The sequence below is a fragment of the Desmodus rotundus genome, chromosome 12, assembly GCF_022682495.2.
Source record: "Desmodus rotundus isolate HL8 chromosome 12, HLdesRot8A.1, whole genome shotgun sequence".
In the NCBI taxonomy this organism is placed as follows: Eukaryota; Metazoa; Chordata; class Mammalia; order Chiroptera; family Phyllostomidae; genus Desmodus; species Desmodus rotundus.
In genome coordinates, this window is record NC_071398.1 from 99773413 (window position 1) to 99798089 (window position 24677).

Below are 24677 nucleotides of genomic sequence, written 5' to 3' on the forward strand. Positions count from 1 at the left end.
GGGCTGCTATTCAGAGCCAATTATTTTAAAATCCCTGGGGGGCAGGAGGTGGGTGACCGAGGTCTTCCACAACCAGGAACAGGAGAATCTGCAGGGACCACCTGGGGGCATCGACCACAGGGATGGGGGTAATGACCCTGAGCGTCCTCATCGGGGCTTGTTCACACTGTGGCAACATCAACTCTGAGGTTTGGTTTCGGTTTCGGCTTCTGTTGTGGAGGCTGAGGAATGGGGGGTGACTGGCCCAGGAAAGGTAGCAGTGGGGGATGCAGCCAAAACTGGGTGACAGCAGAAGGAGCCCCAAGCCACATGTCCAGGGAACAGCAGCCTCCAGAAACGGTAGCCTGGCCTCCAGGGGTGAAGGGGAAATGCCCGCGTGCCCCCATCCGGCCAGGGGCCAGGCACTACCCTCCCGCTGGCCCAGCCTCCGAGCGGCGGCTCCTGCCCAAACACCACAAGGGACGAGGTGGCTCTTTCTTCTAGGTCTTTATTTACAGCCAAGTACAGAGTATGTGGTCATTTCCGGGACTGTGGAAAATCGCGTCCAGGCGGTAGAAGGCAGAGGGGAGGAGCAAGCATCTCAAAGGAAAAGTCCTTACCCAGCTACTGGCCCACTGCTGCCACACGGGCCACCTGCGTGGGGAGGCAGGGGCCCAGAGACAGGAGATCAGTGGAGCACTAGGCTCCAGACTCGGCCCACCGACTCCCCAGCCTATCCCACCTCACCCTGAGAATGGGGGGGGGGCACAGCCTGCCTCCACTCCCCAACCCAGCACGCAGGTGACACTTGACCCAACTGGGCTCCAGCCAGACCCGGATGCTTAATGACACCGGCGCCCCACCCTGCCCCCAGACAGGTGTCCAGGGGAGCCCAGGAGAGGTGGGACGGCCCGGTGGCTGAGACCAGAGTGGGGTGCTGTGGGGCGGCTGGGCCTGAAGGGAGCCCTGGAGACCCCTCTGTGCCCTCCTGCAGCCTGCTCCTCAGCACCCCCGTTGTCTAACCACCCCTGCCACCGAGCGTTCACCCACCCCCTCCACAGCAAAGGCCACCAGAAGACACAACACCTGCTCACGAGGCCTGCGTCCCCTTATCCCAACGCCCATCTCTGCTCCTGTGGGTCTCACGCTGCCCAAGAAAAAGCCACCGGTCAGCGGGAGCTCCGTTAGCCAGAAGGAGCGTGGGGCTTGGACACCTATTTCCCACACACCTGGTCTGCAGACGGCACCTGGGAGGGGAGGCAAGGAGGGAGAAGCAAGCACCGAGGGGGGAGACTCTGAAGCAGAGATCCCAAGAGCAGGACCAGTGTCACCCACGCACGCAGCTCATGGCTGCGGAGCACCCAGGTGGCTCGGGGCCTGATTTCTGGCCTAAGGACTCTCCAGTGGCATCGGAGACACAGGGGCTCTGCAATGCCAAGACCAGGATGTGTCCCACAGAAAGCTCAAGGTCAGACACCAGGTGGTTAAATGCTAGCCGCAACAGAGGGCAGAGCTTCCCATCCCTTCCTGCGGCCACGGGGAGTCACAGAACCAGGGGCATCGTCAGCACCGCAAGTGAGGTGGCCCAGCGCCCCTGGCCAAGCCGCCGAGGCCTGGCGCCGGTTCTACCAGGAGGCAGGGCAACCTCAGCACTGCTTCCCGGCCAAGACCGGGCTACCCAGGGACACTGGGGCTTGGTCCCAACACCACAGGCAGACGAGGAGGAGGCTCAAAAGCCAAGGCTCAGAGATAAGAGGAGCCCACCTTCCAGCGCAGTGGGACCGACAGCCAAGGCACTAAGTGGTTTGGCACCTGGAAGCGTCAGGTGGGGTGGAGCATGCCACCCACTGAGAGACAGGGATGGGCCTCCCCAGGGCACACAGGCCCGTAGGGGCCAGAGGACCCTCCCCCAGGCATGCCACGCACCCTGTGCCTCAGAGCCGTCCACGGCAGGACGGAAGGGCCTCCAGAACCTCCGCCCAGAGGGTGCCAGCCTTCACAGCAGGCCCCTCAGAGCCCTCGAGTTCCACGCAGGTGGGAGCCTCCTCGGGGGTCCGTGACAGGGTCTCCCCAGTGTCTCAGGGGTGGCAAAGCTCAGGTCTGACTTTTTGATCCAGCAAACAGAGAGTCAAATTGAGTCCAGAAAAGGGGGATCAAATGGATGGTGCTGAGTGGAAGGGCGCGGCTGGGTGACGAGAAAGCGCCAGTGGCAGCTGGACCTGAACAGCTCCAACAGCTGGGGCAGCACTGGGAGGGGAAGGGCCCCGAGACGCCTCAGGCAGGGCAGCTGCAGGGGACAAGCGTGGCTCTGGAATCAGACCGCAGCTTCGCTTGGTCCCCTGACTTCCTGCGCCCCTGAAGCAAGACTCTTACAGAATCTGTGCTTCCTCCACAGATGCAAGTTTTTGCCAAGAGGGAGCCCCGGGGAAAGCTGGAACTCTGCACCCCAAGACCCCAGCTTATCAAGACCTACAGACTCCATTTCCCGCCCAACACCCAGTGCTGCCAAACCCTTAAGTCGGCCCGTCTGGGACGCTGCTGAAGACGCGTGCCACCCCACCTCACGGCAAAGCCCCGCATCTCGGGGACAAAAGCTACTACTGTCCCTTGCACAGGTGGAGCTCTGTGTCACCCTGTGAGGGGCTGCCAGCCGTCCTCCTGCCCGCAGAGGTCCTCACCAACACCCAGTCTGCAAGGGTCGAGGCACAGGCAGCTCCAGCTTTGGAGACACCGAGACGCAGGTAAGGAAGGAGTCGTCACAAGACCACCCAAGCAGCTAGGGGCGGGCGCAGGGTGGGTGTCGGGATAACAGAGAAGACACGCTCTCCCCCCCTTAGGCCCCTTCCCTGAGTTTGCTTTTTCAGTTGAGGTCTTGCCTAATGTCAACTCAAACATTAAAAAAAAAAAAAAGCATGTCATCGACATACTAAGCTCCGGCCCCCAGCAGGGGCATTCCGCAGGCACGTGCTCAGACTCCCCACCGCCCAGGTGCCAGCCGCCACCTGGAACGCGACAGGACGAGCCACTTCCCCGCGTGCGGAAGCGCCAGCTCCAGTCCCCAAACATCAACGCAGGTCTTCCTGCAAAATACTTAGAGCAGACAGCTTTACAGCGTTTGTACATTTACACAAAAATAGATCCTTTTGTATGTATATGTATTTATAACTGCTTACAGGTTGGCTTCACCGTCAGGCATCAATTACCAGTAGTTGGCACAGTTTGTAACGCAAGCTCGGGGTCAAGTTCTGTTTCAAGATCAAAGGCATTTCCTCTCCGTGTCCTTGTCTTAAATAAGCAGAGTCATAGGAAACCGTATGTACAGACCGCCAAGGCCCCCGCTGCCGCCTCCCGTCTCCTGGAGCGGGGAGGGGCCGGGGTCCCGGGGAGACGGGGTCAATGCGGCCGGCTGCTGGACTCCGAGGCCTGCCTCTTGCGTGCAGGGGTGTAGCCGTTGAGATAGCCGTTGGTCTGCCGCTTGGACAGCCCTCCGTTCAGGATGTCCTGGATGTGCTGCACGATGAGGTTGATGGCCACTGGGGGGCGGAGACGGGCAGGGCGTTAGGGACACGCCCAGGGCAGACGCTGCGTGTGGGCGTGGGCAGGAGGTAAACCACGCCTCCAAGTCCCCCATGGGGCCCTCCACCTCCCGCCCTGGAAGCTTCCCAGAGTAAGACAGGCAAGACCTGGGACCCACGAAGCCCTTAACAGACGGGCTTCCTAGCAGATGATCAGACTCGGCGGCGTGGAAATAACCAGCGAAAATCCTGCCCTCACTCTGTCTCTACCCCGTGAGCCGAGACCCGCCCCCGGGAACCCCCCCTCCCCCCCCCCCCCCCCCCCCCCGGCTTCCCCGCCCAGCACAGCGGCCCCACTGAAGGCCCTCTCCTCCACACAGACTCCAGTGTGGGACTCCCTTTTCTTACCCTTAGAAACAAATTATGAAAACAACTGACTAATGTCACCAAAACCAGACAGACGTCAAGTGCTTCCCGGGGGAGGGGGGGCACAAAGAGCCACACGTCTCCCCGTTCTGTCCTGATTGTGCCAATTCACCCGCTTGTGGGGACCCAAAGACAGACCCGGGGGAGGGGCCGCTCTGCAAAACGTGACTGTCGAGAAAAGGGAAGAAAGGCTGAGAGATGGTGGGAGACAGAGCGAAATGGTCACTGCTGGGACGAACTCCCAAGTGGCTCGGCAACATGTAACCGTTTTAAAGGAAGAAAAATTGGAATAAATTATAAAGAGGGCGAGGAGACAGGGCCTTTCCAGCTTCCTATTTCAGCCTGTGAATAACGTTCCACGTGTGTGCCCAGGTACCTGTTCAGGGGCCTGTGCCCGAGGCTGCCGGGTGGGCGGAACTCCTTTGTCACCACAGTGGGTCCCCACACCCTGCCCCCAACCACGCGCCCCGAAAGGACTCACCTAGATTGTCGACGCCCCTGGGGATGATCACATCCGCGTACTTCTTTGTCTGGGGAAAGATATTTGCAAAGCATTACCCAGGCGTTCAGAGACACTGGCCTCCGGGGGGGGGGGGGGTCGGTGGGGAAGGGGCCCTTTTGTCTGCTGAGCGTGGAGGGTGGCCGGAACTTTTTACCCACTTTATCTGAGTGATACTGAATCAGCTTTTCCTGGAGTTCTCGTCATGAACGTCCAGCCTGCTCAGGGAGCGGGGCCTTTGAGGCTGCACCTGCAGCTACAGCTCTAGCACGAGGAGGGGCAGGAACCGGTAGCGCCCAACCCGGCGGGGTTGGGGGGGGGTGGGGACCTCGGGGCCACCATGCCTGGCCAATTGAGGTGTTCCCAGTGGGCCCCTTGCACTGGCTCTGTTAACACAGTTTTTTTCGAAGGCACACTTAGCACAGTCCTTTTTTTTTTTTTTTTAATTTACTGAGATTCTGTGCACCCCCTCTGTCTGGGTGGGTAACTAGGTTTAGGGTGGGACCCCCCAGAACAATGTCTTGCGTCCACGGGCATCTCTCCTCTGCAGCATCCAGACCAGCACAGCTGAAGCAGACCCTCATCAGGGCCCAGCCCAGCCTGACCCAGGCAGACAGGCCCGTCCAAGCCCCGGGCTGACTTGGGAGTGGCCCCCTCTTGCCTGGGCCCACAGTGGCTGGGCAGCGGGAGCCACCCAGGCCCCGTCTGTGCAGAACTCCGAGCTCCGTCACAACTGCGTGAACCGGCAGGGCACGGGCGGTGAGCTGTAAACACATTCACTCTGCGTTGGTCATTACGTGGCCCAGAGCCCAGGCGGTGCTCAGGTGGCCAGCGGGTGGATGGATGGATAGAATTTCACAGCTGCTTGACCGCTCTGCCCACTTCCCAGAAACCTAATCCTGCAACCCGATCCACCAGGGTTACTCACACTGACTCAGCCTGCCCAGCCCTGACCGGAAACAAAATTCCAGTCTGCTCTGATGCAAGACCCACTGACAGACTTGCAGAAGCGAAGGCAGGGTGGGAGCCTGTTTTCCCAGGAGAGGAGGAAGGAAGAACTGCTAGGAGACGTGGAGAAAATGCCCACCTCGGCCTCACCTGCACCTCTTCTCAAAGCCCTCATAGCCCCGGCCCCCACAGGTGACCCCCAGACCCGTCTGGGTCGCCCCACTGCCCTTCTCAGAGCAGAGCCCTTGGGGAGTTAGACCAGGCCTTGGTCAGCCTGGGGAAGACACATGACCCGAGTGTGGGAGCCCCCTCCTCCACCGCAGCCCGCCCCCCACCCCCGTCCCTGGTGGTCTCCCCCATATTCACTGTCTTTCGCCAGGAAGCTGAGGGTGTGTCCTGGGCTCAGGGCTGTTCCAAAAAAGCCAAAAGCTCCCCACACCCAACCTCCCTTCACAGAAAGATCTCGCTGGAGTCCCGGCTGCCAGGACCAACAGCTCTGGGCCAGGACAGACGCACAGAAGCTTCCGTAGCATGGCACCCTTCCCAACGGGGATACATATGGGCCGAGACCAGCTCAATGCAGGCTTGGCCTCAGTGACGGAGGGTCAGAAGGAAGACCCCACAGCTGAGTGCCCTGCACACACTCCACCCACCGTGCACCCTTCCCAGGTCCAAACGGCCGAGTCTGTCCCGAGATGTCACACACCTTCAACGAAGGGCCACACCAGGAGCCCAGCCAGGAGACAGAGAGCTCGCTAGGACCGAACAGCACGGCCCTAAGTGCCCCGACAGTGACAGTCGGGACAGAGCTGGAGGATGCTGGGAAGGATCCACTAGAGGCCACTTTCCCCGGTCCCAGGACAGAGGGGACACTCCTCCAAAGTACACCGTGAGCCCCGGCTCCTCCACGCCACCCCTGCGCGTGTGTGTGACTAAGTCTTAAATTCTGAATTCGATGGAAACCCAACCGGGACGTGACTCACCGGCAAGCAGAATTCCTCGAAGGCGGGCTTGACGAAGGTGATGTACTGGGATAAAATCTGCTCCAGGTCCCGCCCCCTTTCACTGATGTCTCTTAACACTGCGGGAGAAGGTGAGACAGGAATCAGAGAGCGTGCCGGGGCCCAGGCACGCCTGCTTTCGGGAGGCCGACCCGGCTCACAGGCGCCACGATGCCTTTGGACGGCCCACCAGCCGGGTCCCGAGAGGTGACTGAGAGCAGGGCACCTGCGGCTTTAGGAACAACACGTCTCATCGCCGCGTCTTGCTGCAGTTATGTTCTGCGACAGCATGTGCTCTCTGAGGCAGAGGCTGCCCACGGGCTCCGCGGTTCAAGTAGCACTTGACCCCAGCCAAGTGCAGCATGAACAATCCTGGAGAGCTTCCTACAGGGGGTGGTGGGGCTTCCTAGTGAGTGGGCCAGGGTGCCCACCGACTCCTGTCCCATGCACCTGCTGCCTTCCAGCGGCCCTCTGCTGACGTGCCCACCTCGTCCTGCCCCTCTTACTGCCCCCCACTTCAGGCCCTGCATGGGGGAAGCAGGCTGGGGCCCATCTGAAGCTGGCCTTCCACCTAGTCGTGTGCTGAGATTTGCAAAAAGAAAACCACTTAGTGTGCCCTGGCCCGGTGGCTCGGTTGGTTGGAGAGCCATCCTATGTACCGAAAGGTTTCCAGTTCCATCCCTGGTCAGGGCACACCCCCAGGTTGCAGGCTCGATCCCCAGGAGGCAACCAATGGATCTCTCTCTCTCTCTCTCTCTCTCTCTCTCTCTCTCTCTCTCTCCAAACTCAATAAAAATGGGTGAGGATTTAAAAAAACACAATCCCTGCAGTGCGGATGAGGAAACCACGGGGTGGGAGCAATGCGCGGGCCAATCCGGGGACGCAGCCAGACTGACCAAACTCATTCCGTTCTGCTCCCCGCCCCCTGCAGTGCTATTTGGGGTCATTCAGACTCCTTTTCACCTAACATGGAAAGGGTCCACCCGAGGAAGAGACGGGAACCCAGGCCCCACCCCAGTCCCCCCCAAACTTAGTAGTGAGCTGCTGGGGAGGACGGGAATGGTCATCCTGCAGTTTCTGCCCCAGGGCAGAGACACTGGGGCTCTAAAGGCCCATCCTCCTCCAGTCCTGGGATCCCTCCACGGAGCTGTCACCGAGAACTGGCCGGGACCCTCCCCTCCACAAGAGCAGCACTGGTTACCGAGTCACAGCCAGGTCACAACTCGCTCCTGGGCCGTCAGGACACAGGGCCAAGCCAAGTGCCGAGTCTGAACAAGCTCTTGGCACAGAGCCGAAACCACGGGGACTCAAAGCCAGCTGCCTGGCCGTCACTGTGACCTGGCCCAACTGGGCCAGGACAGGTCCAGCCAGAGGCGGGTCAAGGGCAGGACACTGCATGCCCACCCAGCTGCCCTGCGTGCACCCCGGCCCATCAAAAGCCACTGTACCCCTTTTGCTCAGCCAAAGCTGTGAACACAAGCCAGAAGGACTGAGAATCAATATAATTCCTCCACTGCCCCAGGCCCCTGTCCGGGTTCTTCTGGGTCCCCAGGAGTGTGAGGGTGAGTGGCAAGAGGCCCCTATGAGAAGGGCAAACACCTCTCCAGGGCTGCAGGACTCACGAGGTGTGACAGGCAGATAAAACCAGGGAGCTGGGTCAAGCCCGCAGGAATGTCCCCGTGACCCGCAGCTGCTTCTGACTAAGCATGGCCCCCACCCCACACAGAGCGCACGCCAGGCCAGCCCTTGGCCCCGCGTGGACGGAGACTGGATCTGTAGAAACAGCCGTGGAAAGTCCCACAGATGCCCCAGGGAAGTGCCACCAGCACCTTCCCGGGAGCTAGGGGAAGGAAGGCAGGGCTCCTGAGCTGAGCCCACAAGACCCCAGGGGGCCGCCATCCCCAACTTCCCAGAAGAGCCAGAACAAGCGAGGGCTGGAGGAGTAGCAGTTCAAACCCCCCCACGACTCTCCGCTTGAGTGACAGGCTGAGATCCGCCTGCCGTCCAGGGCCAAGGCTGTGACACGGGATGCAGTTCAAATTCCCTGGGTGGTGCCTTGGCCCCTCCCCCACACTTCTGCACCTCCTGCTGGGGCCACCAGCTCCTGGGGACCAGTCCCCACAGAGCCCCACCTGCCACCGCAGGCAAAGCAGATTTCAGGGCCCATCCGACCGGTATATATTGAAGAATGCCCCTGCGTTACTTCCGCTGTCCCAGGAGAACAAAGCAGCCGATGATGGATGGAGAATGAGCTGCAAAGCGGTAAAAGCAGAGCTTGCCTGCGGCCACCCCGATGCCGAACGGTGCGGTCAGTTCGCACGACTTGCGTTTCTCCTCCCGGACCCCAGGCTGTCGTGCCCCCCGTGATGTGCGAGTGAACTCGGATTGGGTTTGTGACTTACGTGATCAGCCAGCCCTGGGGCAGACGCACGAGGGACAGTCACACTCGGGCCTCAACTATCACAAAAGGCCATGCAGCTCTCAGCTGGCCAGGGTCACGACCCTAAAACCCGTCCTGTCTCCCTATTACCCCAAAGAAATCCGAACCTGGGAGGGGGGGGTCTCAAGAGCCACCAGCGTCACAAACCAGCTGGAGCGCTGCTGGGACTGAATCCAGGGTCCCCCTGCCTTTTCCGCCCACCCCCTCCCCAGCCCCCTGGGGCAGAAGTCACACGCCAGCCAACAGCACAGCCCTGGACCCACTTCTCCACGCGCTGCCGTTCCGTGTACAGCTCCCGCAAGGAGACTAGAGCTGGGTGAACTGCGCGTCTCCCGGGTGCTGAGGTCGGAGGGCTCTGAGCTGGACGCACAAACCCCAACCTGCCACTGGGGGCTGGGGGTTGGGAGCTGACCTGGTCATTCCCGAGTCTCCACGCCAGGCCTGAGGCAGCTCTCGTTCCACCCTCGGCCTCCACATGCCCCGGGCTCTGCTGGGTCCTCTCCCACCTCTCTGCCACCCACTAGCACCTCCCACGGCGATGATATGAAAGCTGCCTGTCGTCCAGATTGGTGAAGCATGCCTCCCACAGGCCCCGTGTGCAGGGTTTCACATGTGTGCACATATATACACGTGTCCATGGGTGCTTTGTGTGCATGGCTGTGCACTTGTGTGAGTTTTTGCGCCATGTACCCCTGTGGGTTGCCCAGGTCACCGCCCACCATACCCAAGTCTTGGCCCCCTTGCCCCATGCAGCTGCCGAGCTGCGCTCATCGCCCCACAGAGCCGAACCCGGGCATGGCTCCCAGCCCACGGGCAGCTCTGTCTCCAAGACCCCGGCTGTGCTCACTGAGGTCTGCGGAAGGAACAATCTGCTTTCTGGACAGGGACAAATGTCACTGGAGAGCTTTCTGGAAAGAAAAGGGCTAGAGAAGCTGAGGAGGCCAGCACCGCAGGCATGGGCGCCCCCACCCCCTGGGCCCTGTGCCTAGCTCCCACATCTCCACCTGGATGCCTGCTGGAACCTCACAAGAACCAGCATCCAACCAGAGGTTTTTCCGGCGAAACCAGAACATAAATGTCTTCTTTCACCAACCACTGTGAGCTCACAAGCCCCTTGTTACCACAGTAAGCACCTAATCCCTTCTCAAATGTAACCGAGCGTCCGGGCAGCAGGCCATCCCGGTGCCATCCTGGGCGTGTGCGGCTGGGCGCCGAGCGGCCAACAGGGCTGCGGAGGCACCGCGGACGCACCTCTGCGGGAGAGCCGGGTGTCCGCGTCCGTGTCCACGAAGAGCTTCATCTGGAACAGGTCCCGCACCTCCTGCGAGTAGAAGGCCAAAATGCCCTCGAAGAGCACCACGTCCGCGGGGTACACGGTGACCGTCTCCTCCTTCCTGCGGGCACAGGGCAGGGCCAGGCTGAGCGGGCCGGGCACCCAGGGACAGGAGCCAGAACCTTGCGGGGAGCCGGGGCCCTCCCCTCAGACTTCCCACAGGGCACGCGCAGCCCGACGCAGCCCTCGGTCCCTCGGGAGGCCCAGCCGGTCTGAGCTTTCAGCGTGAAGCAGACTCAGAGGGCAGACGTGCCCGCCCCTCAGACTGAAAACACCTGCTGCAGAATGGAGACCAGAGACAGAAGTGGACGCACTGCCTCTTTTTCTCCAAAGGCGTCTGCAGCGATGTGCTCGGGCATTGCCCGCTCAAAACCAGCAGCTTCCCTTCCCTGCCCACTCAAAACCAGCGGCTCAGTTTCCTCCCAGCAACCCCACCCCTCCCCCAGTCCTGGGGCGACTGGAAGCACGGAGGAAGGGACTGAAGAAAGTTCCAGCTGCCCCCAACGAACCCACCCCCCAACTCCAGCGAACACATCTGAACTGTTCCAAGAAGTGCCTGGATGACGCCCCGACCCGTGCCGCTGCCACCGCCCTTCCCGGACAGGCGGCCGTGGGCATGGGCAGGCGAGGAGCGTGGCCGGGAGCCCGCGCAGCGGCTCACTCACCGGGAATGGGAGACGAAGTCGTACACGGGGATCTGCACCGTCTTCCCCTCGGTGATCTCTCTGAGGGTTTTGAGGATGAGCTCGTTGTCAAAGGCATCTGAAGGAGATCAAACTGCTAAGACGCTCTTCGTTTCAAAAATGACCTCTCCGTACCCGCGCACAGGGCACCCCTCCAAGCCTGTCCTTCACGTCTGGTACCACACTCTGGAGAGGCATGTCCTCCTTCCCCCCAAGAAACCCAGATTTCTGCCCAAAGCAGAATGCAGACTCCGTGTCTCAGAATGTGTGCATGAGCTCCGAGAAGCGGATTTTTCCTTCTGCCTCAGAGTCCCCCCCGGACTCGGGGCTGCTCTCCTCTCTCTCAGTTCGGTGGCCGTCCTGGGATGCACACACGTCCACCTGGAAAGCTCCCCAGGACCTGGGGGAAGCAGCAGGCACCATGCCCGCCAGCTCCAATTCAACAACTAAAGAACCCCCAGCCGTCCTGGCTGGTGTGGCTCAGTGGATTGAGCACCAGCCTACAAACCAAAGGGTTGCTGGTTCGATTCCCAGTCAGGGCACATGCCTGGGTTGCAGGTCATTTGCCCAGTAGGGGGCATTAGAGAGGTAACCATATATTGATGTTTCTGTCCCTCTCTGTCTCCCTCTCTTCCCCTTTCTCTAAAAAATAAATAAATGCAATCTTAAAAAAAAAAAAAAAAGAACACCCACCCTTTCCAAAGGGGCAGTTTGCTTCGGACTGTCCAGGCAAAAGTGGTTCAGACAGCCACCCCGGGGCCCCCCCGCCCTTCTGCCGGCCAGTGAGTCTGACACCCACACGTCCGCACAGTGTCGGGTGCCAGGGACATTGAGACTGACAGGCTGCTTCAGAGCAGAGAGGACAGGACCACCAGCCATACACGGTCTCTCCTGGGTCTGGCCCATCTCGAGTGACAGGCTCACACAGGGTCACCTCATCCAGGACACAGATCCCACGAGAATTTGGGGAGCCAAGCACTGTGTGTTGCTTCCCCCGCAGCCCCGCCAGGACCTTGCAAGGCTCCCATCAGCCCCCATTTCCAGATGGGAAACAGCAAGATCAGGCGGCTCCCCCACCAACCAACACCCCCGCCCATGCCCCTTTGAGCCCCCAGCTCACCCGGGTGATCGAAGTTGAACTGGCCCTTTAGGGCTTTGGCCTTCTGCTCCGAAGTGAGGACACGGTAGAAGCTGTCCTGGCTCAGGATGACCACCTGCTTCTGGCGGTAGTCCACCTCGTTCTGGCCCAGGAGCTGCACGATCTTCGCGCACACGGAGGACTGTGGGGAGAGAACGTCGCGAGTGGAGGGATGCCCGCAGCAAGGGCTCGGGGCACAAGAGCCCAAGGCTGCCGCCTCGTGTGCTGATGAGAGGCTGAGGGACAGCGTGCATCTGCTGGGAGGGAGTCGGGGGGGCTCCCCCCGTCTGCAACACAGCTTGCTACTCTTGGGCTTCCGCGGTGAAGGTGGGAGGGCCGCTGTTTCTCCCCCCTCTCCCTCCACACAGCCTTTCCCAAAGCGCCAATAAAAGCCTGCACGGGCTCCTGCTCCCCTGCTCGTGCCCTGAGATGCTCACACAGAAAAGGCAGCGGAGTGGAAAGCGAGCCCATGATGGCATGCTGATGGGCCAGATGGCTCCGGTCGTGAAGTGACTAAGTGTTCACAGGACATCGCTCAGCATGCTGCACCTCCCCTCCCAGCACACACACACAATCTCTCTATAGCAACAGGATCCGCACCCGCTGCAGAGCTCAGCTGGTCCCCAGGAAAGCCAGGCGTGGCGTTCACCCTGCCTCTGCCACCTCAGCCATGGGTCCTTCACCCTCACGGTAAACCAGGTGCCAGTTCACGGACACGTGGAGCTGGAGTGACCTGGGACACCAACACCTATGGCAACGTCGGGGAAGCCATTCCCAAATGAACTTGAACCCACAGGCTCCGTTTCAAACAGGCCAGCGAAGCCCTGGGCACTGCTGAGTGGGGCACGGGACACAGAGAGAGAGGCTCATGTTACTCTTCTCCCCACTGGGGTGTAGTCTGAATTTTTACACAGTCGGGGGAAGGGGCCACCCCAGCGGTCTTCTCCTGCCTGAATGCCCCCTGGCTGCGTCCCCCTCACTTTTCCCTGGGTCCCCTTGTCACAGGCACGAGAGGGCTCTGCAAGGTGTCCTATTCCCTTAAGAAAGGAAAGAACTTGTTAACCGCTCGGGTGCAAGCAGGTGGCCATGAGCCTACAGCATGGTAAGGAGTGAGCAACTTCGGGGTGGGCGCGGGGCGGCCAGGACTGAAAGTAATTACAGTCGCCGAGACAAACTCCAGGGACCCCACATATAGGCGGCATCCAGTCAAAGTCAGAGAGATGAAACACAGAGAGGAGGGTGGCAAGCAGGGGCCTGGCGCGGGGGCGGGGAGAGAGGTTTCGAGATCCGGTTTCAGTCTTGGGTGACAGAGTTCTGGGGAGCGGCTGCCCAGCCACGTGAATGCATCTAACACGACCACAATGTCCACTTGAACGTGGTTAAGGCGGAGAAGTTTCTGTTAGGCCCTATTTTGCCACGATGAAAAATAACGACTCTTATTACTCTAAGAGTCTGCCCGTAACAGGCAGCTTCCTGTTTTGCTGGGTACTGGGCTCACCTTTCTTTAACACGATCTCGTTTACTGATTACCACCTTATACGATGACAATTATTACTATACCCGCTCTTCTGGTGGTGAGGACTCGGTGTGGGAAGCCGAACCGGCATGAGGCCGAGTGGCAGTGGAGCCCTGGGCTGCAACCCAAACAGCCAGACCCACAACCCGCCTCCCGGGCTCACTGACCCTCCCAACCGGGGCCGGAGCCAGGCTCAGCTTTGCCGTGTCTCCTCCACACGCAGCGCAAGGCTGGGTGCAGGATACACCCTGCCCCTGCGCCTTCTAACACGTTATCCCAACGGGGGGCAGCTGGGGGGAGGGGTGATAAGCCAGCCGGCCGCGGGGCTGCGTCTGAAGACCAAGCTAGGACCAGGCCAGTAGGAAGTTCTCTTCAGGAAAAGAAAAGCCCCAGGAAATCACGAGATGCTGTCAGGCTACTTTCTCCTGGTGCGGACACAGACTTCGAGAACCAGTCATGTGCAGTGACTTGCTCAGTGGCCGGGAGGCTAACGGCAAACAGGCCGCGCTTCTCACTATTCCACAGCCAAAGTCTCACAGCTCCGTCAGTTCATCCCGTGTCTACAGAGCGGGCCTGGGGCGGGGCGGGGGGGGGGGGGGAGGGGACGAGATGGGGAGGGAATCAGCCAGAAATCGGGTGCTGCTCTGTCCTCCTCCATCCCGGAAGTCCACATGCACGTGAAATTTCATACGGTTTCCTGGAACCACCACGGCAGGCAGGTGATCTGTTTGTCAAGAAGCTAGAAGAGCCCTGGCTGGTGTGGCTCCAGTGGATTGAGTGAACCAAAGTGTCGCCGGTTCGATTCCCTCTCAGGGCGCATGCCTGGGTTGCAGGCCAGGCCCCCAGTGGGGTGGCATGTGAGAGGCAACCACACATTGATGTTTCTCTCCCTCTCTTCCTCCTTTCCCCCATCTCTAAAAGTAAATAAGTAAAATCTTGAAAAAAAAAAAAAAAAAGAGGAAGCAGCTAGAAGAAAAAGTAGCACGCACCCACCTGTCCCAGGTATTTGAAACCTAAATTTGGATTATCTTCGAAAGAAGCCAGCTGTTCGAAGCCGGTAACTGTGGGCCCAAAGAATGCTTGGCAACGTAGGGAACAAGCCCACAGCAAGCTTCACGACCAGGCCGGTCCCCAGACATGCTGGGGACATGCTGAGCCATGCGCAGGGCCCCTTCCTCAGACACTTCCCCCTCGGGAACCCCCGGGGTCTACGGCTCATCCACAGGCCCCAGCGGGCGGCTCCAGGTGGTCTGCTCAGGCTCCCACGCTGCTGCCACAGGAAGCACATTTCTCTCAACAATGCTCACGGGAGGGCGCCCAACTTCCGGGGTGTCTGCCAGGACCCCGTCCCCCAGACCCTCGGCCCATCCCAGTGTCACAGAATGAACGCAGCCAAACGCAAGCAGCCTCTCGTTAAGAGCCCTCCACGGCAATGCTCAGTGCAACGGCCTGAGTGAGCCTAGCCAGATGGCAGGGACCTGTGTCCCTAGGGGCCGGGGCACCTTACAGGTGCGGCCCAGCATCTCAGAAGCCCAGAAGTGGTCTGTCCCGCTCTGAGTGAGCTGCTTCACACTCGGGAGGAAAACCACACAGCTCCAGGTGAGGCTCACCCACTCGACCCCTCCTTCCCCACTGTAGAATGAGGGGTGGGCACCAGCTGACTCCTGCCCTGAACTCACCGCGTACGAAGGTGACAAGCTTCGGGCAGAAAGACCTCAGCTCACCTAGCTCCCTCACTCCGGGCCTATGTAGGAGTCACCTCAGTGACCCGTGACAAGTTTGCTTCCCCGTCACCATCATTAACTAAGAAACACGCCCCCAACTCAGGAGTCACTCCCACTCAGCTCAAAAGCTCTCATTTGCAGGCACACGTGCCAGCCATTTGCCCAGCGTGCAACGGACTGGCTGGTCGATCCGAAGTCCACCGGCTGACTGCAGCAGCAGTGGGTGGTGCCACTCAACGCGTCCCTGCCGACGTCCTGACATCCAGTCCTGGGGTCCCGAGTGGCCCCAGAAACCATGCATTGTTAGGTGGGTTACAATACCATTGCCGCCGCCGACACACACACACACACACACACCAATAACCAAAAAGCAGACACAGGTCAATCCGATCGCCTGTAGCTCCTAGAGCACAGGCACCAGCTGTGACTGAGCTTTTATCCCCAGAGCCTGGCAGGGTTGTGGCACCCGGGGTAGGAGGGGTGTCCCCTCCAACAGGTGTTGAGATGGCCACTGGAAATGTCTTGATGCCTCTGGTACCCTCTTCATTCCTTCAGAATTTCAAAACTGCAGTGTGCCCTGATCATTCTTTGCAGCAGCCTTGATCCCATCCTGGCAGCTTGGGCAGAGGCAGCTCAAATCTCCGTCCCTGAATTTTAGTGGGACACGTGACTCCATTTCCCAGCCTCCCTTGCAACTTGTTGTGCACCTGCTACCTTCTGGGCAATCAGATAAGCAGAAGTGTGAAGGGGCAGCTTCCTGGAGTTTGCTTAAAGGGCAAGGGTCCCTTCTTGATTTTCCTTCCTGTTGGCTGGGATGAAGACTCAAGGGCTGGAGCTCAAGCAGCCACTTTGCAACACTGCTCTCATACTAACTAAGGGTAGTGATACCACTAAATAAAGGAGCTACAGACTCAAATGATCACAGCACAGAGAGAGGAATGAAGAAAGAGTGAGACAAACATTCTGGTTTAAACCCTGTTATTTGAGGTTTTCTGTCACTTTCGACAACAATGATCCTACTACAGATGGCGACACCCCCATAGCCACAGTGCCACAATGACCTCATCAGCCAAGTCACGTCCACGTGAGGCTGAAAGGCTAGGGGGGAGGAGTTTTTGTCTAGACCCATGTCCCCAGCCACCAGGCACTGCCACCTGCCAGCCTCCATGTGTCCACCCTGAAGGGTCAGAACAGGCTAACATCCTCCCTATCTTTCCACACCTGCTGGCACTGCAGGCCGAGCTCTCCACAGAGGAAGCAGAACCCAGGGCAGGGCAGGGCGGGGGCCCCCAGAATATCGGACAGCTGCAGCTACTGGGCTGCGTGGGAAAGATCGTGGCCCATCAGCAGGCAGCGACATACACCCCCTCCCGGGACTTGTCCGGGGTTCAGTGCATCCCCAGGAAGGGACACTTGGGGTTGGCTCTGCTATCTTTAGAGCCACACGCACCTCCGTACGCAGGAAGTTAACCTGGGTCCGAGTCACAGGAAGGATCGTGAGCCGCTGAGCACAGAACACGGCGTGAGCCGGGAGATGTTCCCAGGACTTGACAGGCAGCCTGGTCTTTAACCTTCAAACCAACTCGGGGAGGCAGGTGTCCTTACCACGCCCATTTCACACAGCAGGAAACCGAGGCGCAGACAGGTAGGCAGGTTATGTGAGTTGCTCAACAAATGCAGGTCACTTGCTCTTAACCACCATACATCCCAACTCACCATGCCATCAGAGGGGACGGACACCCCTTCCCAGGTGCCACATGGCCCTGCAGCCTCGATGACATGGAAGCTGCAGGAGCGGTAGGACGGTCTCAGCTCAGCCCCGGGACGTGCCCCCGGTCGGCTCTGCAAAAGCACAGGCCAGTCGGGCTTCCTCAGGAGTTCATTTTCCTGATGACCACTTCACACGGGACAGAGCAAGGCAGGCAGGCCACTTCTGAGCCCCTCCAACTGGTTCTCTGGTAGGAAACGGTCTCTAAGTCCAGGCTCGAAGGGACAGGTGCGGACGCCCTGGGGACAGTGGAGCCCGTGCAGGCGTTGGGAGCAGAAAGGATCGAACGCCGTACAACCCTGGCACACTGAAACAACCCTTGCAGAAGGCCCCCTGCTAACCAGGGAACGAACCTACGATGAGGGTTACAGGACTGTGAGTCAACACGGAAGCGGAAAGGCAACTCCGTAACAGATGCGAGTAAACAGGGGGGAAGCAGGGAGGTTACGCCTTGGTTCTTCTGCATCATCTCAAACAACAGAAAAGTGGGGTGTGAGTGTGTGTGTGTGTGTGTGTGTGTGCGCGCACACGCACCCCCAGCCCCACCCTCTCAGGAAGTCAAGCTGTGGTCTCAGCCACAGCCTGGCTGACAGCTGCCACCAAGCAAAAGCAGTACAGGACAGGACGGTGCCTGTGCCCAAGCGGTGGCGCAGGCCTCGAGGTCGGATTAAAATCATTCAGCACAAAATGCTGATTGATTATGGTCTCCCTGTGCAGATTCTGAGCCTGAATAGGGGGTCTGTGGATCCCTGTCTGTACTCCCCACAGACACACACACTCACACACTCTCTCTCTCTCTCTCTCTCTCCCCCCCTCACACACAAAAACACACGCGCACACGCACACAGTGTGCTCATTTTGCTGCTGTGCACCCCTCTTGTAAAGGTGGAAGCACTGAGGGAGGACCTGCTGGAGGGTCTGTTCTCCCTGCTGTGTGGGTGCAGGTGAGGTTGGCCCTGTCGTCCTCCCCGTTTTCCGTGAGGGTCAGGAGGCAAGCTGAGATGGTAAACCCCATGAACTGAGCCCTTTGTCCCAGGAAAAGACAAGGACGGCTCTGGCGAGGCATTCCAAAGCCACCCACTCGCTTCTGTCTGGCTTGCTGAGCAAGGATAAAGAGCCTGTTAACAGCAACGATGGCCCAGGACGCGAGGTCTTCTGGGGCACAGGCTCCCGGCGAAAGCTGACTTCCCCGTTTTCAGAAACTGAATGGACGAAGGAGAATGCGAGCGGCCAGCTGGACCCTCCACTCAGCCTCTCCACGTGGAGGCCACGCGTGGGCAGCCAGGCTTTGCTGCGAAGCAGAAGCAGACTGCGTTCACTCTCCCCGTCCGGCCACCCCTATTCCAACTGTGGAAAAGCGGAAATCGGACGCTCTGGTTATCCAACCATGCTTTTTTTTTTATGATTTCCTCCCTAGATCTCCCCCCGCGGCAGTGCCTAACCACAGAGCAGCGGGGGAGGGAACCGAAGGCAGGCACGCAGCACCGACTTCCCTTCTCCTGTCCTTGAAAACCTACGGCTTAGACTCATTCCTCCCAGCCGTTTTCCATCTATTCACAGACTCCGATTCCTCGAGTCCCGCCTTCTAGATCATTCTCCAGCACCTCCGGAGCCTCCCCAAACTCCGAGGAATCCAACAAATAAACAAATGCGGTGCAGACCGCGTTGCTCTGTGAGCCGACCATGATGGACGCCATCAGAACCGACGAGGGCTAATCTTTGGTTGGGAAAGAGGAGTTGAAGTTAGCACCCTCTGCAATGAGGACTTCTCGCTGCCTCGCGGGACAGAAGCAACATTCAGACACAGGCTGCACTTCTGTTTGGGACCCACGTCAACCATGTGCGACCATTTGGACCAAAAGCAAGTGCACCTCGGTGGCAGGAGGACGGCCTTTTCCGGACACAGAGCTGGGGCAACTGGACACCCAGGGGCCTGACCCAAACCCTCTGCCATTGCGGGCAAATTAACTCAAAATGGGTCAGGGGCTTATGGAAAACATAAAACGGCAAAAGTTACTACGAAAAGAGCATGAGAGGAAGTCTTCAGGATCCAGGGCTTGGCGAAAATTTTGGGACTTGACACCAAAACCCTAATCCACAGAAACACTCAATTTCAACAGAAGTGAAACTTAATGGGGCCTGGCCGGGTAGCTCAGTTGGTTGGAGCCTCTCGATTCACCAAGGTTGGGAGTTCGATCCCCGGTCAGGGCACATGCAAGAAGCACCCAACGAACGCATAAATGAGTGGAACAACAAATCGATGTCTCTCTCTTTCTCTCTCTCCCTCTCCGCACCCCCTACCCCCATGCCATCTCTCGAAAAATCAATCAATAGAAGTTTTTTTCAAAGTAAAACTTGGTGAAACTCTCTGAAGAGGATGGAAAGATAAGCCACAGGCTGGGAAAAATACTCCCAAAGCACGTATCACACAGAGGGCTGTTACCTGGAACATGTAAAGAATTTTCAAACCTCCACAGTATGGGCAAAAGACAGGAGAAGGCACCTCCCCCCCAGCAGGCACACACACGACAAGGAAGCACATGGAAAGAGACCTAGCATCATTAGCCACTCGGGACATAAAAACCAAAACCAGGATGTCACTTCACTCAGTTCCCACGAGAGCAGCTGTAAATAAAAAATCAGTGACAACAGCAAACGCCCGTGACGAAGAGGAGAAAGTTCTACGCTGCTGGCAGAACAGTGGTAAGGGGTCCAGCTACTCAGGAAAACAACTCCACGCTTTCTGTAAAAACTAACATGCAACCGCCCCATGCTCTGGCAACTGTGCCCCTGGGCATTTATCCCAGAGACAGGACCGCATGTTCACACACACAGACACGCGTGCACAGCAGCCCTCCCACAGGATGTGCCCCCACGATGGACGGTACGCACCACGGAGCGCTGCTGAGCCATCAGAAGGCGTGAGTTACTACCCCGATGAATCTCCCGAGAATGACGCCAACGGGAGAAGGCCGCTCCCTGCACAAACCCACGTATGTAACTCTCTAGAAGTGACGAAACATGGAAGCGGGGAACCGTTAGCGGCTGGCCGGGATTAGGGATGAGGTGGGTGGTGGCCCATCATGGACGACGGGATGGCACCATGGTTGACGGAAACGTCTGTTTTCGCTTCGAAAAGAGAAGTTTGCCTGAAGCCCCTCACTTTCAAAATTCTTCCCTCACAAGCCAGCGTTCATTAATGGTGAATTGGTGTGGGGTGAATGTGTTTGGCTCATGGAACAGACATAAATTTGGGAAGCCAAGTGACAGACTGTCTTGGGTGAAACTGTGGCCCCCCAAGACAGACAACCAAGTCCTAACTCCCAGAACTTCAGAATGTGGCCTTATTTTGAACAAAGGTCTTTGCAGATGGAACCAAGGTGAAGAATCGTGAGGTGAGACCATCCCGGATAGGAGGCTGCTGAACTCCATGACAAATGTCCTTCTTGAAAGAAACAGACAAGGAGGAAACACAGAGGCGGGGGGAGGGGCACGTGAAGAGGGAGGCAGAGGCTGGATGATGCCTGTCTGAGCCAAGGACAGCCTCCAGCCACCGGCAGGAGCCCGAAGGACCCGCCTGCAGGGCCGAGGCAGCTGAACAGCTGGGCTGGGGAATCTGGCCTCCAGAACCGGAAGAGAATAAATCTCTGTCGTCTTAAAGCTCCAAGTTTGCACAGTAGGCTACTGAAGCCCTAGGAAACAAACCCGCCTGTCATTTTGTAGCGGAGGGGTTTAATTTCTCTTTTCTACCCGCGGAGCACTTTCTTCAACGTTTGTATATACGTATACGACGCCCGCACACAGATATTTTTCTTTGTCCCGAAGCCGCAGGCTGTAAGAATGTATCGTCTCACTTCACATCTTCTCCTGCAGGATTTCCCCAGCCATTTCCTGTTCGCTCTCGCTGCAATGTATCGCTGGCCGGCACACAGGAGTGTCCACGCCATCCAATACCCGGGTTAACCATTAGCACACAGGCTAACCAGACTCCACCAGGTTTTAAAAACTTCAGCTGTACTTAAGGAACAGCACAGACCCGACTGGTGTGGCTCAGTGGGTTGGGCGTCCTCCTGCAAAGCGAAAGGTCGCGGGTTCGGTCCCCCGTCGGGGTGCTTACGAGAGGCAACAACAGATCGATGTTTCTCTGTCACATCGGTGTTTCTCTCCCTCTCTTTCTCCCTCCCTTCCCCTGTCTCTAAAAATAAATGAACAAAATCTTTAAAAAAGGAAAAAGAGTAACACTACACTGAGCCCTGGGCTTCATCTTACTGTTTCTTTGGCAACAAAGAAGTTTCCAGATCCAGCAACTGTGCAAAAGTGTTGTTTGAGAGATTTCTGTGTTTCAATAGAAATGCCCCAATAAACTGCTGGGCAAGACAGATTCAGAACCAAAAAAAAAAAGCAAGATGGATGAAAACGACCCCAAACTGCCACAGCAAAGTACGGGTCCTTTACCATCAGCGTGGCAGGACCCGGCTTGACTCCCGCCTCTACCACACCCACGCGGGTCATCTCTCGGACCATCACTGAACTTCTCCACCGTGAGAAGTGACCGCCCTGCATCCCAGAGGGGCTAACGTACCAAAGGTGGTACCTAACCAACGCCTCGTGTTTGCTACAAGTTATTCTCTTCTCTAAGGCTCCCGCCACTGCCATTCACACGGGAGCAGTGTCTGGAAGCTGCTCATTTTGCAGCTCAGTTGAAGATGGCTCGCCCAGTGTTTTTACACCTAATAAAACCGGGCAAAAAAACTCCGTTCTCCCTCTGGCTGGGAATCCTGTGCTACGGCTTCGTCCTTCCGTCCTGCTGACCCGAAAACTGAGCTGAAATTCTGGTTTCTTTTTTTCAGGTTCTGACTGTGGTCTTTCAACTTACTTGGTTTCTTTCTGTTACCCTCTTCAGGGCTGTCCACTTGTCGAGAGGCCGTACCTCTCTAACAGCACCCAAGGAAAAGGTCCAGAGGGCCAAGGCCGTCCGTCCCCTTGCCATCCCATACCCCTATTACCTGACCCCTGACCCCACACAGCCTCTGCGTTTTCAGTCCCACGTACAACCCTTCAGAGGTGGTGGCCGCAGGCAAAGCCACAAGTGACACCATGCTGTCCAAGCCTCCGCCCACTCGTGGGCTTAAGGCCTCCCCATCGTGCGGCCGTGGAGGGCGCTGCTCCCGCTGCAGCAGACGTGTGTGTGTGTGTGTGTGTGTGTGTGTGTGTGTGTGTGTGTCTGCAGGACACACTGCGAGAGCAAAGAACCTGCATTTGCACATCTCCAAACACACGCCCAGTGAGCTCCCACTGCCAACGGTTTCTGTACCCCCACTTCCTCGTCCCCTTCATGACCTCTGCCTGGTTCACCTGCCCGTTTAAGTGAGGATACTGAAGCATCTTCACAGACTGGAAAGCTCTCCGCTGCTCCTTTTTTTCGGCCACCCGTCTGCAGATTCCTTGCCCTCGCTCTTCTGCTGAATCACTGGGTCTTCTTACGGACTTACAAAAGCCCTTCACGTGTCAAGAAAACCGGCTGTTTCTCATTTGTGCCACCAGCCTTTTTTCCAGTTAACTCTCCTTTTTACTTTAAAGTGATGTTTCCTTAAAAAATTTTTACCAGTATAGTTGAATTGATGAACTTTACATGTTTTTATATTTAGAAAAGACTTTCACATGTGGAAATTTATAATAACTGCCCCTAAGTCTTCTCCTGAGCGACCCTCTCGCCCGCCCTTGCTTTGCCTTCACCATCCACGACCCCAACTGATTGAAGGGGGGCCAGCCGAGGGCACCAACCCAGCCACTGCCACCCCTGAACCTGCGGGTGGGGGCCAGACACCCCCTCCCAAGGGGCGCAGAGGGCACTAACGGAACGGAAGTGAGATCTCACAGAGGGGGCTGCTCCGAGCTTCCTGTGCACAGGCAGAGTCACAGAAAGCCCTGCAGCTGTGTCCCCTGGGAAGTCACCCGGAAAGACCCCCAGGATCCACTTGCTGCCCTCCGGCCCGCAGCTGCACCCACAGGAATCGGGCTTGTGGTGCGCCCGTTGAAGAGCAGAACTCTGCAGCAGGTAGCAGCGCCCAGCACTGTAGCTGACAGGCGACACCCATTTGTAAAGTCATCTTCTTCAGAAACACCCTGGGCAGGGTACTCTGGGAAGGGGGTGAAGTTGCGTTTCTCCCCACCACGATGAAGAGCTAAAATATGCACACCCGCCCACCCGAGAACACCAGAGTGAAGACTGATGGGACGTGTCAGCCGCAGCAAGCCCTCGGGAAACAAAACACACACGAGTGAAGACAGGAAGTGAGGCGGCATATTAACTACTACGTGTTTCTCCTCTTCCCTCCACGAGCTTTTCCGTCCCCCAGCTCCCCTGCACCGGCCCCTGCAGATTTCTAGGAAACAGTGAGCAGAGAGAGCTCCCCGGGGAGCCGGCAGCCCACAGCGCAGAAGAGGCTGGAACCTCTTCCTCCCCAACGTCACCAGGACCCCTGAGAGGAGCAGCTAAGCATCAGCTTTTATACATTAAAACGATCGTCTCAGGAAAGCTGGGTAACCACATGCCCCCTCCCTTCCAAAAAAAGGATGAAGCTGGAACCTTACTTTACACGGTGTGTAAAAATTAACTCAAAATGCCCTGGCCGGGCTGCGGGTTCAATCCCTGGTCAGGGCACATACGAGGATCAACCAATGAGTACAAATGTGGAACAACAAATCGATACTTCTTTCCTTCTCGTTCTCTCTCAAAATCAATTTTAAAAAATTAACTTGAGCCCTGGCTGGTGTGGCTCAGTGGATAGAGTGCTAGCCTGCAAATCAAAGGGTTGCCGGTTCAATTCCCAGTCAGGGCACATGCCTGGGTTGCAGGCCAGGTCCCCAGTAGGGGGCGCGTGAAAGGCAACCACACATGGATGTTTCTCTCCCTCTCTTTCTCCCTCCCTTCCCCCCCTCAAAATAAATAAATATAAGCAAATCATCTTTTTTAAAAAATTAACTCTATGTGGATCAAAGGCCTACCCAGAAGAGTTTAAACTATCAAACTCAAAAGAAAACGCAGGAGGAAAGCACCGCGATGCTGGATTTGGCAATGACTTCTTGGACAGGACACCAAAACCACAGGCAATAGAAGAAAAATAAACAGGATGGACTTCAAAATTAAAAACTTTTGTTCATCGAAGGGCACTATCCACACGTGAAAAAGCAACCTGAGGACCGGGAGAAAATGCTCGCAGATCACATATCGAACAGGAAGATCGGTATCCGGAAAACATAAAGAATTCCTACAACTCAACCCGAAAAGCCTGATGAAAAAATGGGCAAGACTTGAACCAATATTTCTCCCAGAAATAAAAATATATAAAAAAATATATAAATACAAATCTACGTATATATATAAATGGCCAGCAAATACCTGAACAGATGCTCAACATCACTCATCATTAGGAAACGCAAGTCAGAACCTCAATGTGCCCTCTCTTCACACCCAACAGGATGGCTGCTTTAAGAAAAAACAAACTGAGAAGCGTTGGGGAGCACGAGGAGACAGTGGAACCCGGGGCGCTGCTGGTGGGGTGCAAAATGCTGCAGCGATCCCTGAAAACACTGAACACAGACCTGCCTTGGGATCCAGCAATTCCACGTCTAGGCACAGCCCAAGGGGACCGAAAGCAGGAAGCAGATGTCTGTTCCCCGGTGTTCGCAGCGGCGTTATTAATA

The 24677-nt window shown here is 57.6% G+C and overlaps 1 protein-coding gene across 2 annotated transcripts in view; it reads right to left on the bottom strand.

The window, feature by feature from the left end:
• Nucleotides 1-471: 471 nt before the first annotated feature.
• Nucleotides 472-24677, bottom strand: part of UCK2 (uridine-cytidine kinase 2) — a 51981-nt gene continuing 27775 nt past the window's right edge. For both annotated transcript variants that reach the window (XM_053915354.2, XM_024553871.4), the window contains exons 2-7: nucleotides 11945-12104; nucleotides 10807-10903; nucleotides 10060-10202; nucleotides 6351-6448; nucleotides 4402-4450; nucleotides 472-3512 (exon numbers count right to left, since the gene is read on the bottom strand). In XM_053915354.2, coding sequence (XP_053771329.1) covers nucleotides 3373-3512; nucleotides 4402-4450; nucleotides 6351-6448; nucleotides 10060-10202; nucleotides 10807-10903; nucleotides 11945-12104 — 687 coding nt within the window. In that variant the 3' untranslated portion in view covers nucleotides 472-3372. The remainder of the gene's footprint in view (nucleotides 3513-4401; nucleotides 4451-6350; nucleotides 6449-10059; nucleotides 10203-10806; nucleotides 10904-11944; nucleotides 12105-24677) is intronic.